This window comes from Magallana gigas, chromosome 2 (genome assembly GCF_963853765.1).
Source record: "Magallana gigas chromosome 2, xbMagGiga1.1, whole genome shotgun sequence".
NCBI lineage: Eukaryota > Metazoa > Mollusca > Bivalvia > Ostreida > Ostreidae > Magallana > Magallana gigas.
In genome coordinates this window covers 20,392,923-20,406,283 of record NC_088854.1, presented here as the reverse complement: position 1 = coordinate 20,406,283, position 13,361 = coordinate 20,392,923, and the positions used below count along the sequence as shown (strand labels likewise).

The following is a 13,361-nucleotide window of genomic DNA, read 5'->3' as shown; positions in this document are numbered from 1 at the left end:
GATATCATGTAATAAAATGTTGAAATGATGTAAGGATAGAATCGCGATATGTACTGCAGTGTTGATATATTGTAAGGATATACTGATAGCATGTTATAAAATGTTGACAAAATGTAAGGATACATTTGCCCCATGTAACACAGTGTCGAAATAATGTCATGATGTAATGACTTCGGTTGTACAATGTTGGCATAACGTAAGGATGATTTTACATCCCAACGTAAAAAGCTGACATCATGTAGAGATGTTTACTTCATCTAGCGTGATTTTGACATCACGTAATAACGATTTGACCAAGTGTAAAGATATATAATCACACCACGTAATGGACTTTGACATAATGTAATGATAATTTGACATAATGTACCTATAGTTTTATGCTATAAGGCAGCGATGGCGTTCCATAAAATCTCTTTACTGCAATTGTTCGTCAGTCTCTCGTTTGAGATAGAACGTACGATACGAAGTACGAGGTCGTGTGTGGTGTGTGTATATTTATGAGATAATAAGTCGTAATAACGAGATAAAAAGTCGTTCGCCCGTTCGGCAATCTTAGTAAGAGATAATATCAATTGTCAGCAATACGCTTCTTCAAGAAATACTGCATTTACTCCAACTAATTCATTGTTTTTACTTTGATTCACTGGTATTTTCTGTAGTCCATTCATGGTGTAAAGTCTAATTTCTCACTGATCGGAAAATTTTTTTTTGGTACACTAGCTATACTTGTGTCGAGTATCTCGAGTTTACTGTCTGCACATTTAGACAAAAAATACAATAAAGTTTGAACTTCATCTTAATTGAGCGGGGTTTTCTTACTTTCAATAATCATTTTTTTCTTCCGTTTCCACCTTCAAACACTTCTGACATCTAATTTGTATACGTCTGGCGGATAAATTTTTACAAGCCATTTTGTTACAATCTTTTATTACACCAATTATATATGACCATAATCAATATCTAAAAAATAGTGTATTTTTATTATCACATTCTGTGCTATTTCTGTATATTTTACATTAATGAAAATATATTCACCAATTTCTTTCATTTTAATTTATTACTTCTTTTGTAAATAAGTTACATAATAAGAACAACATGAAAAGGAAATATGTGATTTTAATGATAATTTTGTTTTTTCATATTTTTCTCTATCAAATATTTTTTTACTGGACGTATACCAAAAGTAACTTTTATACAAAATTAAATTATGTGCTTGTTAGGATCAAATATGTTTTTTAATTCCTTATTAACCCTGGGATTTTTTTATTACTGTCAATTGTTATATTAAGTTTTGTTCGGATCTGCTGAATAAAACAAATACTAATAATATTGTTACTTTAAGTTTGGTATATTTATACTTTATACATGTATGTGAAGTCATTTTGCTCAGCCATTTTACAATCAAAATTTCATAAATTCATATCACCTTTTTAAATATGCACTTTTTAGGAAGGAGTCTTCTCGTTATCAGACAGTCTTCTTATATTAAGGAATTCATAAAATTTTGACACAGTCTAACAGATCATATAACCAAATGATACTATCAGGTTAATCAAGTTTGACCTTCTTGTTTTCGCGTCAAGGTCGGGTCAAGGTCACTATCTTTTTCCTTAACTTAAAGGATAAAAAATAAATGTAGTTATCTGCAGTATTGTAGACATCTGGTTAAGACATGAAGTTTCTATTATTCAATGCAATGATAGAATATCAGAATGTCCATCAGCTTAAACGACTAAATTGGATTTAATATTTAAACTATAATTAATATTGCTTAGCCCGCATTTCTTAACTTTTGAAGATATTTTGATTATTTTTTAATGCTTCCAATTTTAAAATATTTCTGATTTTTACATACTATGAAGACCTTACACAAAGATATGAATTGACAGAAAAGCTTATATATTGACCATTTAATTAGAAAGAAAATCCGATTTTTGTGATTTTTTCACACAAATCTATTTATAAAATGAACGCTTATAGAAATTAATAAAAAATGTAAATTGATAGGCAAATCATATTTTAAAAACATTTTCTGAAATCCAAGTACCTTATCATTAGTTCACATTAGTTGAAAAAATCTTAAATTAATGTTATTGTTTTAAAAATGCTAAATAGACTCATGAATCTACAGCAATTTTGAGTTGCAAAAACATGTGATATTTTCCTACGCCAATGTTCCGCTAAAAATATAGTCCTTTTTAGATTCTAAACTTTGATTACTTTTTCTATGCCAATTTGTATGATTGTAAAAAAGAAAGAAAAATATATATATATATATATATATATATAGATATTATATTCGTTTCGTCTTGATTAAATGACCATAAAATCAAATTAACTTATGACAAGTCGAAAACCAGAAAAGACTCCTTCCTTTATTATGGGGCTTATCTAAATCTTCCGTCTCGACCGAATTCAATGTAATATTCTCCAATGTATCAGTTAGGAAAATTCGAAGCAAAATTCAGAATGACTCTTTATAACAGGATATGTTACATCACAGCTTTTCTATAATTATACTGCGAGCTGTTGTGCTGTTTCTAATATTCATATTTTAACTTTAAAAAATAAACAAACAAAAGTTCAAGAGTACGTAATGTGTCTCTAAAAAAATTTTATCATGCGCCACATTTTTATTAAAATTAGCACTGACAACACAATTACAACAAAATAATCAAATCGTAAAATCATTTTCTTGTTTTTCTTGTGTATGGTTTACACAAAAGTAACAGTTATTTTCAAACTAACTGCAGTAGTACTAGTGTAAACTCTGAATTGCTGGTTTGTTTTTAAATTACAGGGTTGCCTCCCTTGCCATCAACCAGTACGTGGTCATGTCCCCTTTCCCCTGCACAGTAATTGATAACACAATGTCAATAGCCAATAAAATGAATAAAATATAATATGCCATTTTTATATATGAGTGTTCAATACGCAACACTGGTACAGAGTTAAAGCAATTAATTTCCATTGCAAAATGCATAAAATTCCAAGAAACTAAATAATTTATTTAGTTAATATTAAGTTAATTGTTTGAATTTGTATGCATTTCGGTCAAACCTTTATTGCTATAGATCCACGTTCCTGCAAAACAAACAAGTCGCTCGATTGAAGAAGGTTTCGGGTCGTTGAACTCACGTGAATTTTCATGGCTACCAAAAATTCAAATACACTGTACTTTAATTTAAATCATCTTCAGAGCGACAAAGACTCAATATGCCCTTAGCTTAAGTTTCAGGTATCGTATTTTTTCTATTTAAATTAAGATTAAAAAAAAGCTAAATTTGTATTATGATAAACATGTATATGTATATCCTGTATATCCAGGATTATTTACATTATTTAACTGTTCATGCAGAGAAACGTATTTAGTTATATTAAACAGCTTTTCCTACTCATATATATGACAATAACAAAGGTCTATGAATCTTTTTATATTAAATTTTTCAATTAAAAAAAATGATATGTAGAATTTCAATGAAAAATTGCATGCCTTTTTTTCCTGTTTGAAAATTAATCATATTTACCTTCCCCATTTGACTCCATCCTGGATGCGGTGTTAACGGTGTCTCCAAAAAGACAGTACCGGGGCATCTTCTTCCCTACCACTCCGGCACACACTGGGCCTGACGGTCAGATTCACTTGCATCATTTTTACATTTTAAACATCAACAGTTACATTGCGGTCTACATTCATAGTATCTTTTGCGGTTTAGTTTACATTTTGACAACGAATCGAATATCCCAAAAGTTTTTGTGTTTGCAGTAAATATCATATTACCCGAATGAATCCCTATTCTTGCACGCAGTTTCACGTCTGGCAGATGTCGAATGTGAAAGTCATTGACACTGTCCAATATGGCAACCGACATCTTTGCGATCTCTGTGGCGTGTTCATTGCCATTGCGCAGAGGTAAACCGGAAACAACCATGTAGGCATCTCCAATTGTCTCTACCTACAGATAAACATAAATCTTTTTGGGTAACCTCAAGTATCTTCTACGACATGTGATATGAAAATCATATCATGATATTCTTCTTTCAATGTTTTGAAATATTAAAACTCATCAAAATCTCTCGTGTTTTATTTAAGGCGAGGATTTTAAGCAATGTAATAAAATGAACTTTTATCATATGAATCGAGTATTTAAAAACGTACTTTGTAGACATCATAATTTTCTAACACTGTGTCAAAACAGGTGTACAAGTCATTCAGCATGTCCACAATCTGTTAATATTTCAAAAGGTAATATTATTAAGTCATTATTTCTTTCAAAAAGCAATAAATAGTATGTAAAATCTTCAAAATATATTCAGAACAAAAATATGTATACAGGAAATGAAATATTGTATCATTTTATGTTCAAATGTGCAAATGTGCAAATTGATTGGCCAACCTGCATAGGATTGCTCATTGCAGATATGGCGGTGAATCCAACAATATCACTGAAGTATATCGTCACGCACTGGTACGCCTCAGCCTCCACTTTGTGGCCACGAATAAGGTCACGTGCAATGCTCCTAGAATTGAAGCAATATTAAAGAAACAAATCTGAATCTGTGCACGAGGGGCAGTATTCGTAAAGATCTACTACAGTCAGACAAAATAAAAATAAATAGGAATAAAAATTAAGAACATGGTCTTGTGTTGATACCCCAATGCCGTTTTCCACATTTGAAAGGCAAAAATTGAGCTACTAGTATATCAGTAAAAGAGGGATGTCAAAAGGACGTTACACTGAAAACAGCTGTAGAAAACAAAGAGATGCGAAATATCTTGATTCAAGGAAACACACATAACTCTTAGTTACCTGGGTAGAACCTGATAGAGAAGCTCATCAGACCTGCGTTTTTCATCCAGAAAGGCATGCATCCTTTCCTCGGCGATATGTTCTAAGTTATTTGCATATTCCTCCATTCGAAAAAGTAGGATGTCCAGAAAGTTTTCTCCTGATATACCCCTGAGTGAAAAAAATGAAGATAAATGTTACTTAAAAAAGACTCACCTAATGCTTATAAATTGCATTCATAAAATAACTAACAAATTGACTATCAAAGATGTTACGATATGATTTTCAAATATGACAGAATTAAGAAAGAAGATGGGGGGAATAAGATGGCGCGAATGCCTATTTGGTTTAGTCGTGAAAAATAATTTTGAATTTATTTTTTCCCAATTAAATCTATTCAAATATATTATAATACAAGTTTGCAAAAGCACAATTTCTAACTATACTCAGTTTTTAATGTATTTAACAAATTAAAAGAGAAGAAAAAATATTGTCTGAAATTATGATGGTATCGAACCCACAACATAAAAATCATAGATAAATAAGGTTAGCTTATGTCAGGTACTCTAACCACTGAGCCATTTCAGACACAACAAAATAAACTGTTTAAATATAATGTGTGACCTTGGAGACTTATTTACGGACTTGTATCATTTTTTCAAAACGTTGAAATGTTGGGGTACAAAATGCTATTTTTAATGTATAGTGGGTCATCTTTACATGTTTTTGTTGATTGAAATCGGTTTGTTTTCCATTAGACCTTATATAGACTATGATAAAATCACGGAGCACAGACCCACTCTATAAAAGAAAATGCCTTGAAGTTTTAAAAAATGACACTATTTGTAGGTTTTGATACGTACACGCCTGTTTTAGTCAACATATTCCAAGTATTGAACATTTTTAAAGGTTAAATATCAATAATATGTGAAATATATATTGTTTTAATTGATTTTTTTTAAATATCTGATTTATTGATATTTTGATTTTTCAGTAGTTTGTCCGACCATGTATGGGCATTTCGCACGCCTTATCCACTCATCTTCTTTAAAAACTTGCCATTTATTCCTTTTTGACTCTTTCGATATCTTTGCAAACGTTGGTCTGTGTTCTGCCTCTCCCTCTAAGCATGAATACATCAGGTTTAGGAGTGAATTCTCTACATATTCCTCAACATCGGCTTTAAATGGAGAGGTAAAGCTAGGGATGGACTTGATCTTTTCAATAATTTCTGTAAGGTTGACGAAAAATAACTTTGAAAGCTATGGATATTGAATGACGTATATTAATTTTATCTTAATATGTCTACCTCAATGGAACATCCTTATAACCTTATATGCTGGTGAAAATATGTTTAGTTTAAGTTAAAATGACTGCATAACGAGTATGGTTATTGATCAATTAAGTAATAGCTAGATCATAGAAATTAAAACGGATAATTAATTGTGACGAACCGTCAATTGATGAATACTGCAAATCATCTTCAAATGGTTCTTTCCTGGTCAGTATCTCGTATAGTATGACCCCAAAGCTGTAGACATCAGCTGATTGGAATACCAGGAAGTTGGGTTCTCTGATGGCATTTCTCAAAACTTCTGGGGCCACATAAAACAGTTCTGTATCGTATATAAACGTCCAACATTATTTCTACATACGGGTAAACAATAGACGTTTATTTGAGTTATTTCGATTATAATTCAAAGTTTAATTACATTCTTTAGTTAACGGTCGGGTGTGATCAAATTTATCATAATGCCTTTCGGGCTTTATTGGATTTGACCATCCCTGACCATACTTGATTACTTCGTAATACTAAAAGCATACTTTCTCGTTCCTTAAATAAAGTTATTATATACGTTTAATCTTGTTTAGATGGGATGAATCTTGAAACATACTGCATCTTCAGATGGAAACACTTTTGACAGCACAGTTGACAATTAAAAAAAAACGAAAAGCTAAAATAATTAATGGCTAATTTTTTTTCTCTAGTTAATTTGAATGTTTAAGTCCCAGGAGAACATTCTGTATGTTGATTTTGATTTTGTTATCGGAAATCTACAAAAAAAGAAAATATAAAGTACGTTGTTTATCCGTTTTGTGGACGCTGGTTCGAATTTCTGGAAGTCCAAACCCGGTGATTTTGAGGACAAATCGCTTGTCGATCAAACAGTCCTGACTGGTCAGGCTCCCATGGTACCGCACAGGGCTGGCGTGAAGGTAACTACAGCCCTAGGAAATTGAGACCAGAAGGCAATATTGTTATAAAAGAAATAGTGATATACATCTTAACAGTGTAAAGTGTGAATTTTTGTCAAAACTAATACTGTATATGAAATGAAAAAAAAATCTATTATTCTTATAAATATATACCGGTTACTATCGTACCTTTATCATATCGCAAATTAATGAGGTCTGCAAGTCCTTGTTGATTTTGAAACTGCTGTTATGAAGAATGTCCTACAAATAAAAATTTATCCTAATCCTGTAGGCTTTTTCCGATCAAAACTAAATATTGATTGATTGGTTTATTAATTGATTGATTGATTTACCTTTAATGTTCCTCGACTACAAGCTTCACTAACAATGTACAGTTTGGTGTTATTTTGGGTCAAACCATAAAACTTTGTGAGATTCACACAGTGGACGTTTCTCAGCTGTGAAGAAAATTGAAACCGTTCAACAAAATCTCAACCATAACATTGAAATCAAAATCAAAAGATTATTTATAAATATACAGAAAATGGTTGAACTTATGTTACCATACATTGAGCAAATCAATTAGCTGGCTTCTCGAAGGGTGGAAATGTCTTACTTTAGTAACTGACACAGAAACAATGGAACCCTTTGAAATGTGAAAAAGAGTCCGATATTAAAGACGGCAAAAACGCTAACAATAATCAAAAAAAAAAATGAAACACCCGGACCCCTATCCCCTCAGTCAAAAAGTAAAATTAAGGTATGAAGGTAATACTTGAAAAACAAATCCAGACCTTGAAATATTTATTCATTTCGTCCTTCGGTTCATCATGCTCGGAACTATTCATGTGAATCTATAAAAAAAATTAGAAAAAATGTAACTGCAATAACATTAAATATTTCGCTTTTTATTCTTTTGTGAATGAAAATATTAGAAGTGAAAGCACTTAATATACATCTCTTTATTTACCATTGAGAGTTTTGAATTCATAATACACGACGACTCCCTTTCGGACACCGATTTCAAAGACTCCCAGGGTATTCTCCACCAATTGTTTTGTAAATCCATTTGCAATTTTAGATGTCTGAAAAACGAAGGTATTGCTTTTTCATTAATTCGATTCACCAGGAATATTAAATTCTGAAGTAGTTAAAAACTGTTCCTGTTAACAAAATTTTATTAGCGATGGCTTCATTTATAAATAGTTAATGTTTTTCGCTAGGAGTTATTTTTGCGATCAAACGTTTTTAGTAAAATAAACAAATATTAAAATCTAATGCTTTAAGGACAGTTTTGCGGCTAAAAATTTCTAGTTAAGCTCCTGATTATATTTTTTAATTTTGCGGTCAGGAATACAAATTCGTTCACAGTTTCTATCAATTTCGTTTTGATTTACGGTAATAAGGTGAATAGTGTAATGTACAAGTAACTTTTCATGCGTGGATCCTAAAAATTCTTCCGGGGATGGGGTGTCCGACGGTTATTTGAGTTTGGCGGAGGAGGGGGGTGTCCGAGGCATATTTTTGGTAATTTTATAATGCAATTTAAAGAAATTTGAATTTTACAAAGGGATCCGGACCCACTAACCCCCTTCCCCATTCTAAATCCACGCATGAAATTCAATCCATGGTCGAAAGGTATACCGGCAAAATCTTATCACGAAGATAAAATACAAATACCGTATGTCTCAATATTAATATCTTTGAATGTTGGCATCTTGGTAAGTAAAATGGATGAATATATGTTCTTTTGTGCATTTTCACAGCAACACTTGGAATGACTACTGTAAATTCCATATTTTACGCGAGTACTTAATTCCGCGATTCCGCTGTTCTGTATCAAATCGCGAGAATATAAAATCGCGAGCACCGAATTTTTATTATGATTTCCTATAGTTCAAAACTCTCTAGAAATTAAAAGCGAGATTTTTAAATCCGCGAGTGTTGCTTCTCGCGATTTTACGCGGATATTAATTCCTCGCGTTTAATTAGGAATCTACAGTATTTACTCGAAAATGGCTCGGCTTTATATAAATCTTTGTAAATGTTTAAACTGCTATTTATGTTTTATTTAAGGAATGAATGCAATATTTTTTAGTTTTATACCATATAAAATGGTTTGGGGCAGTTTACGCTTTATAAACCGCGAAGCGGTTTATAAAAAAGCGTAAACTGCCCCAAACCATTTTATATCGTATAAAACTAATAAATATTGCATTCATTGCTTATAATTTATTTGACCTTGACCTTGACATTTGACCTTAAAAATGACATCAAATTGAACAAAATTCAACCGTAACGTCAGGCGGATTAATACATTTTTGACGTCTTACTATTACGTAAGCAACATTCTTTATACAAAATAAAATAAGTCTTTAGCCAATCAGAAAGCGCGTTACAACCAGAATTAAGTTATTTACCTGTAGGTGAAAGTCCCCGCTATGAAAACGGTAACAAATACCACGGAGAATGTAGCGGTAACAACTGCCGCTAGAAAATCTGATTCTGAATTTTAAAAAAGAATTTATATATTAAAAAAGTAATTGTTATCTCGTCAAAACAGACATTTCAATACAAATGACTTAACGAACTATTTGGTGTGCAGCAATCAACAATGATACCTTCAGGAAAACAAATAGGATCGTCTCCGGTAAAACCACACCTAGGTCTGTTTTTAGGTGGCCCCTTATTTCCGGGCCAATGAATGCCCTGACTGTAGTTCATGTATACCACTGCTTCATCGCCAGCATATACTCCTACACTCTGTAGAAATAGAAAAAAAAACCTTAACAGAAGTAATTTTTTTTCAAAAAATGAAGTACTCTATATATTGTCAATTATTGTAATTTTCTCTACGCTGATATCGCCATTTGGATCCAAGTCGTAGATTGACAGGTCTTTCTCTGCATCGCCATTGTCGTTTATCCTGAGATTTCCAGATATGAGATTATGGTATGTTTTGTTCCTAATCCTCCTCGTAACTTGACGACCATCAAAAATATCCATTCCTTCGATTATCATCTCCTTTATTGTTTTACCATAAATCAGAAAAGCGTCGTGGTAAGCAACTATGTAGTGATTGACCTGAAACAGCATTTAAACACTAAGGAACACGTGACTGTTGGTAAATTACTTTTATATCTTACAAAATAATTAGATACGTTTATCTCCGATTTCTTTTAGCGTAATTGCATTCAATGTAAAACATACATCAGCTCCTTCAGTGTCGAAATCAAAGTCAAATTTTGCGAGTGAGTAGTTTTTCAGCTCTTGGTCGAAGGCTAGGAAAGCGGGACTTCTTCGAACGGACGGCATTGAAACAAGTAGCGCGTTAAATGCTTCTTTTGCAGCCTACAGTAGAATTAAAGTATTTCTTTGGTTAATGTTTCAAAGATTCGCTACCTTACAAAATACCATGGTTAACCGATAAATGAGTTTTACACTAAAGGAATACTTACATCGTTATTTGTGTCTCCCTCTACATACCATATGTCAGTCAAAAGAGGGGAGTATGATTTGAAAAAAAGAAAAACGTAATCCCCGTTTGTCATACCCATTTCACGAGCTTCTAACAGCAAGACTCGTAAACGACGAATACCGACGACCGAGACAATCACTGAAAACATGCAGATTTTAAAGTTATGGACATGAAAGTATAAGAGATATCCAAATCATATTTACAAGAAAAGAAAGACTAAAATTGTCACCTCTTGACACTTTAGTTGCTTTGGTTAAGGCGGCTTTAAGACTGAGGTCGTGGTTTACTATTAACGTCGTCCGAAGCTCCGACTTTGAGAAAACTCGCACCAGAGAATCACTCTGAAGACTCACCATGGCAGCACCGTTGCTGACGTAGTAATCAGTTAACAAAGCAATGTCCGTCCAACCAAACTTCTCAAACAGCTTCAGGTAAAAACGCCCGATTCCATCAAACGAAAAGGACAGACGTGTCAGGGTGGGAAAGACGGTTTTGTTGTCGAACAGGGAGTCAATCCCGACGGGGGTGAGAAGGGGGATGTTCCAGGAGGTCGACATTCTCCCCACTACATCAACCCCGCTACTGCAACCTTGGCAAAATACGGAAAAAACATACATTTATTAATAATTTTGAAGTTTTTCTCTTCCAGGAGTTATTAAGAATTATTAAAATCACTTAAATGTGTAGGTAGCAATAAGCTATGGATATAATCCAAAATTGTCTTTGTTTGCATGAAAGCATAAAACATTTAATCTGTGTTCAAATTCTAATCTAAATCAAACACCGTTTCATGTTATTCTGCATCGCTGAGTAAGCTTATGTCAGTCTGTTGGCCTGAACGAGACTGGTCGTGGGGTTTTCGATGATGTGATCTTTGGGCCAGGAATATTTGTTAACAACAAAACTCTATAATACTAGACTTACCTGGTCCAATGAACACCGATGTGTTTCTAACGTGATAAAGCTCAGCGCCTAAGGCGCCGATGTCTTTTCTGCTGCAGCCTATATATTCAGACGTGACTGTATGGCTTTTAATCGTAGCGAGGCCCGCCAACAGTTCTCGCAGTCTCCGGTTCCCCATTTCTATCGCTTTCTCGGTTTTAACCAGGCCCCATGGACTTCTTGTTCCTTTCGTCAAAATGACACTCAGGGTAATCTCTGGCTCCTTGGTCCTGATGCTGTTGATATTGCACAATACCAGCAGAGGAAATAGTTTTAGGAAAAACATCTTTAGTACGTTTTTTTTTAAAAATGTTCACTTGTTGATTTGAAGGCCTGAACTGCTCATGCCATTTTATATATGGTTCAAAATTTTACGAGACTGTGGAAACTAATCACCATTTTAATTGAATTTGACGACCAATTCGCAGTTATTAATTTTGAGTTCATTCTTTTTAATAAGCGCATATTTTATGTTTTATATTCATTAACCTGTTATTGAAGGATGCCCTTGTTCAAGTTTATCATTTTCTTTGAAGGAAACGATCTCGCGTCATTTTCTCTACTTTAATTACTTTCTTTTTTTTACGTTTTTTTTATTATCATCATTATTCACAAGAGTAAACAAATATACAAAAACTTCAAAAACTTCAATTATTAACATACGGACATCTTGTATAATTTCTTTATTTTTCATATTAATGCTACAAATAATGTACAAGTTTTCATTGAGAAGACATTTAAAAGTATCTAACTGTTTGTCTTAAAACATGTATATCAATACATGTTTATATATATAAATATTTATACATAGAAATGATGTGTTTAATTTTGGTATATAATTGTTTATGTAATATGTATGTAGAGATACATGTACGTCGATAATCTATAGATATGCATAACTATGACTCACAATATTTGCGTCAAGTGTACATGTGCACACACACACACACAAATTATGTACAAAAATATGAAAAAACTGGTACATAGTAAGCTATCTTAGTAAACGGTAGAAATATATTAAGTAAATGTACATGTAATACCCTGGCTAACCCGGAGGACAAACACATCTACATACAGTCCATCACATGGTCCCCGGGTGTAGCACATATACACATAGGCAGACCCTAAGTGTCTAGGGTATACAATAGTAATCACAATATATTTATTAATGTTTTAAGTTTTGATGAATATTTCGATGATTTTAAGTACATTGTAATGTAATTCATATCTCTTATTAAATAATTCTTTACATATTCGTTCAGACTTTGAGAGGTTTCATTTTTTTCTTCAAATCTACATAACATCTTAAATTTGTAAATTCTATAAGCAACATAAGATATAATATTATTCAAAAATTGTACCTTGAGGTTATTTTCATAATAGAAGTCTATGATTACATGTTTCCACATAATATCTAAATGCAAAATCGTACACAATTTTGACCATATTTCATTGACATTGTCACATTCAAAAATAAGATGTTCAACGTTCTCTGTTGTGTCTTGACAATAATCACAACATTTTCTTGGTCTTAACTTACATTGATGTAAAAATGAATTGCAACTTAATATATTATTTAATAATTTATAATTTTTTATTTTATTAATGTATATTCTTTTCCAGTTTTTTTTTTTAACGTGAAACATGTTCTTATAATAGGATTTATTAATGGGTTTTTGGAACTTAGTAGTCAACAAATTTTCATAAAAGAATTTACATTTTTTGTCTTAATTACTTTTGATTAAATTTCGTTCCTTGTTTTTACCCTCTAACTAAGTAACTGTCCTGAATATTTAATAAAAAGCATGAATAACGATTTTTGAAAGTACGCGTACATGTATGTTTAAAACACTTTTTTCTTTGATTTTAGCATATTACATTAAGCCCACAAATCAAGGATTGATTTATTATGGTATGAAATCATATTGTCCTTCATATCCTTCATATACTGCATC

General features: G+C 32.2%; 1 protein-coding gene across 1 annotated transcript; it reads right to left on the bottom strand.

Moving 5' to 3' along the window:
* Positions 1-2,582: 2,582 nt before the first annotated feature.
* Positions 2,583-11,689, bottom strand: LOC117681022 (atrial natriuretic peptide receptor 1-like). The gene is made up of 22 exons (XM_066077626.1): positions 11,389-11,689; positions 10,694-11,053; positions 10,445-10,602; positions 10,197-10,337; positions 9,843-10,070; positions 9,608-9,749; positions 9,407-9,491; positions 7,957-8,071; positions 7,781-7,840; positions 7,555-7,632; positions 7,340-7,444; positions 7,176-7,247; positions 6,872-7,019; positions 6,245-6,406; positions 5,850-6,021; positions 4,812-4,961; positions 4,398-4,521; positions 4,160-4,228; positions 3,782-3,956; positions 3,528-3,626; positions 3,061-3,152; positions 2,583-2,848 (listed from the first exon to the last, which is right to left on the bottom strand). Exons 1-22 carry the CDS (start codon positions 11,543-11,545, stop codon positions 2,795-2,797), a joined length of 2,946 nt encoding a protein of 981 aa, XP_065933698.1. The 5' UTR covers positions 11,546-11,689; the 3' UTR covers positions 2,583-2,794.
* Between the last annotated feature and the right edge of the window lie 1,672 nt (positions 11,690-13,361).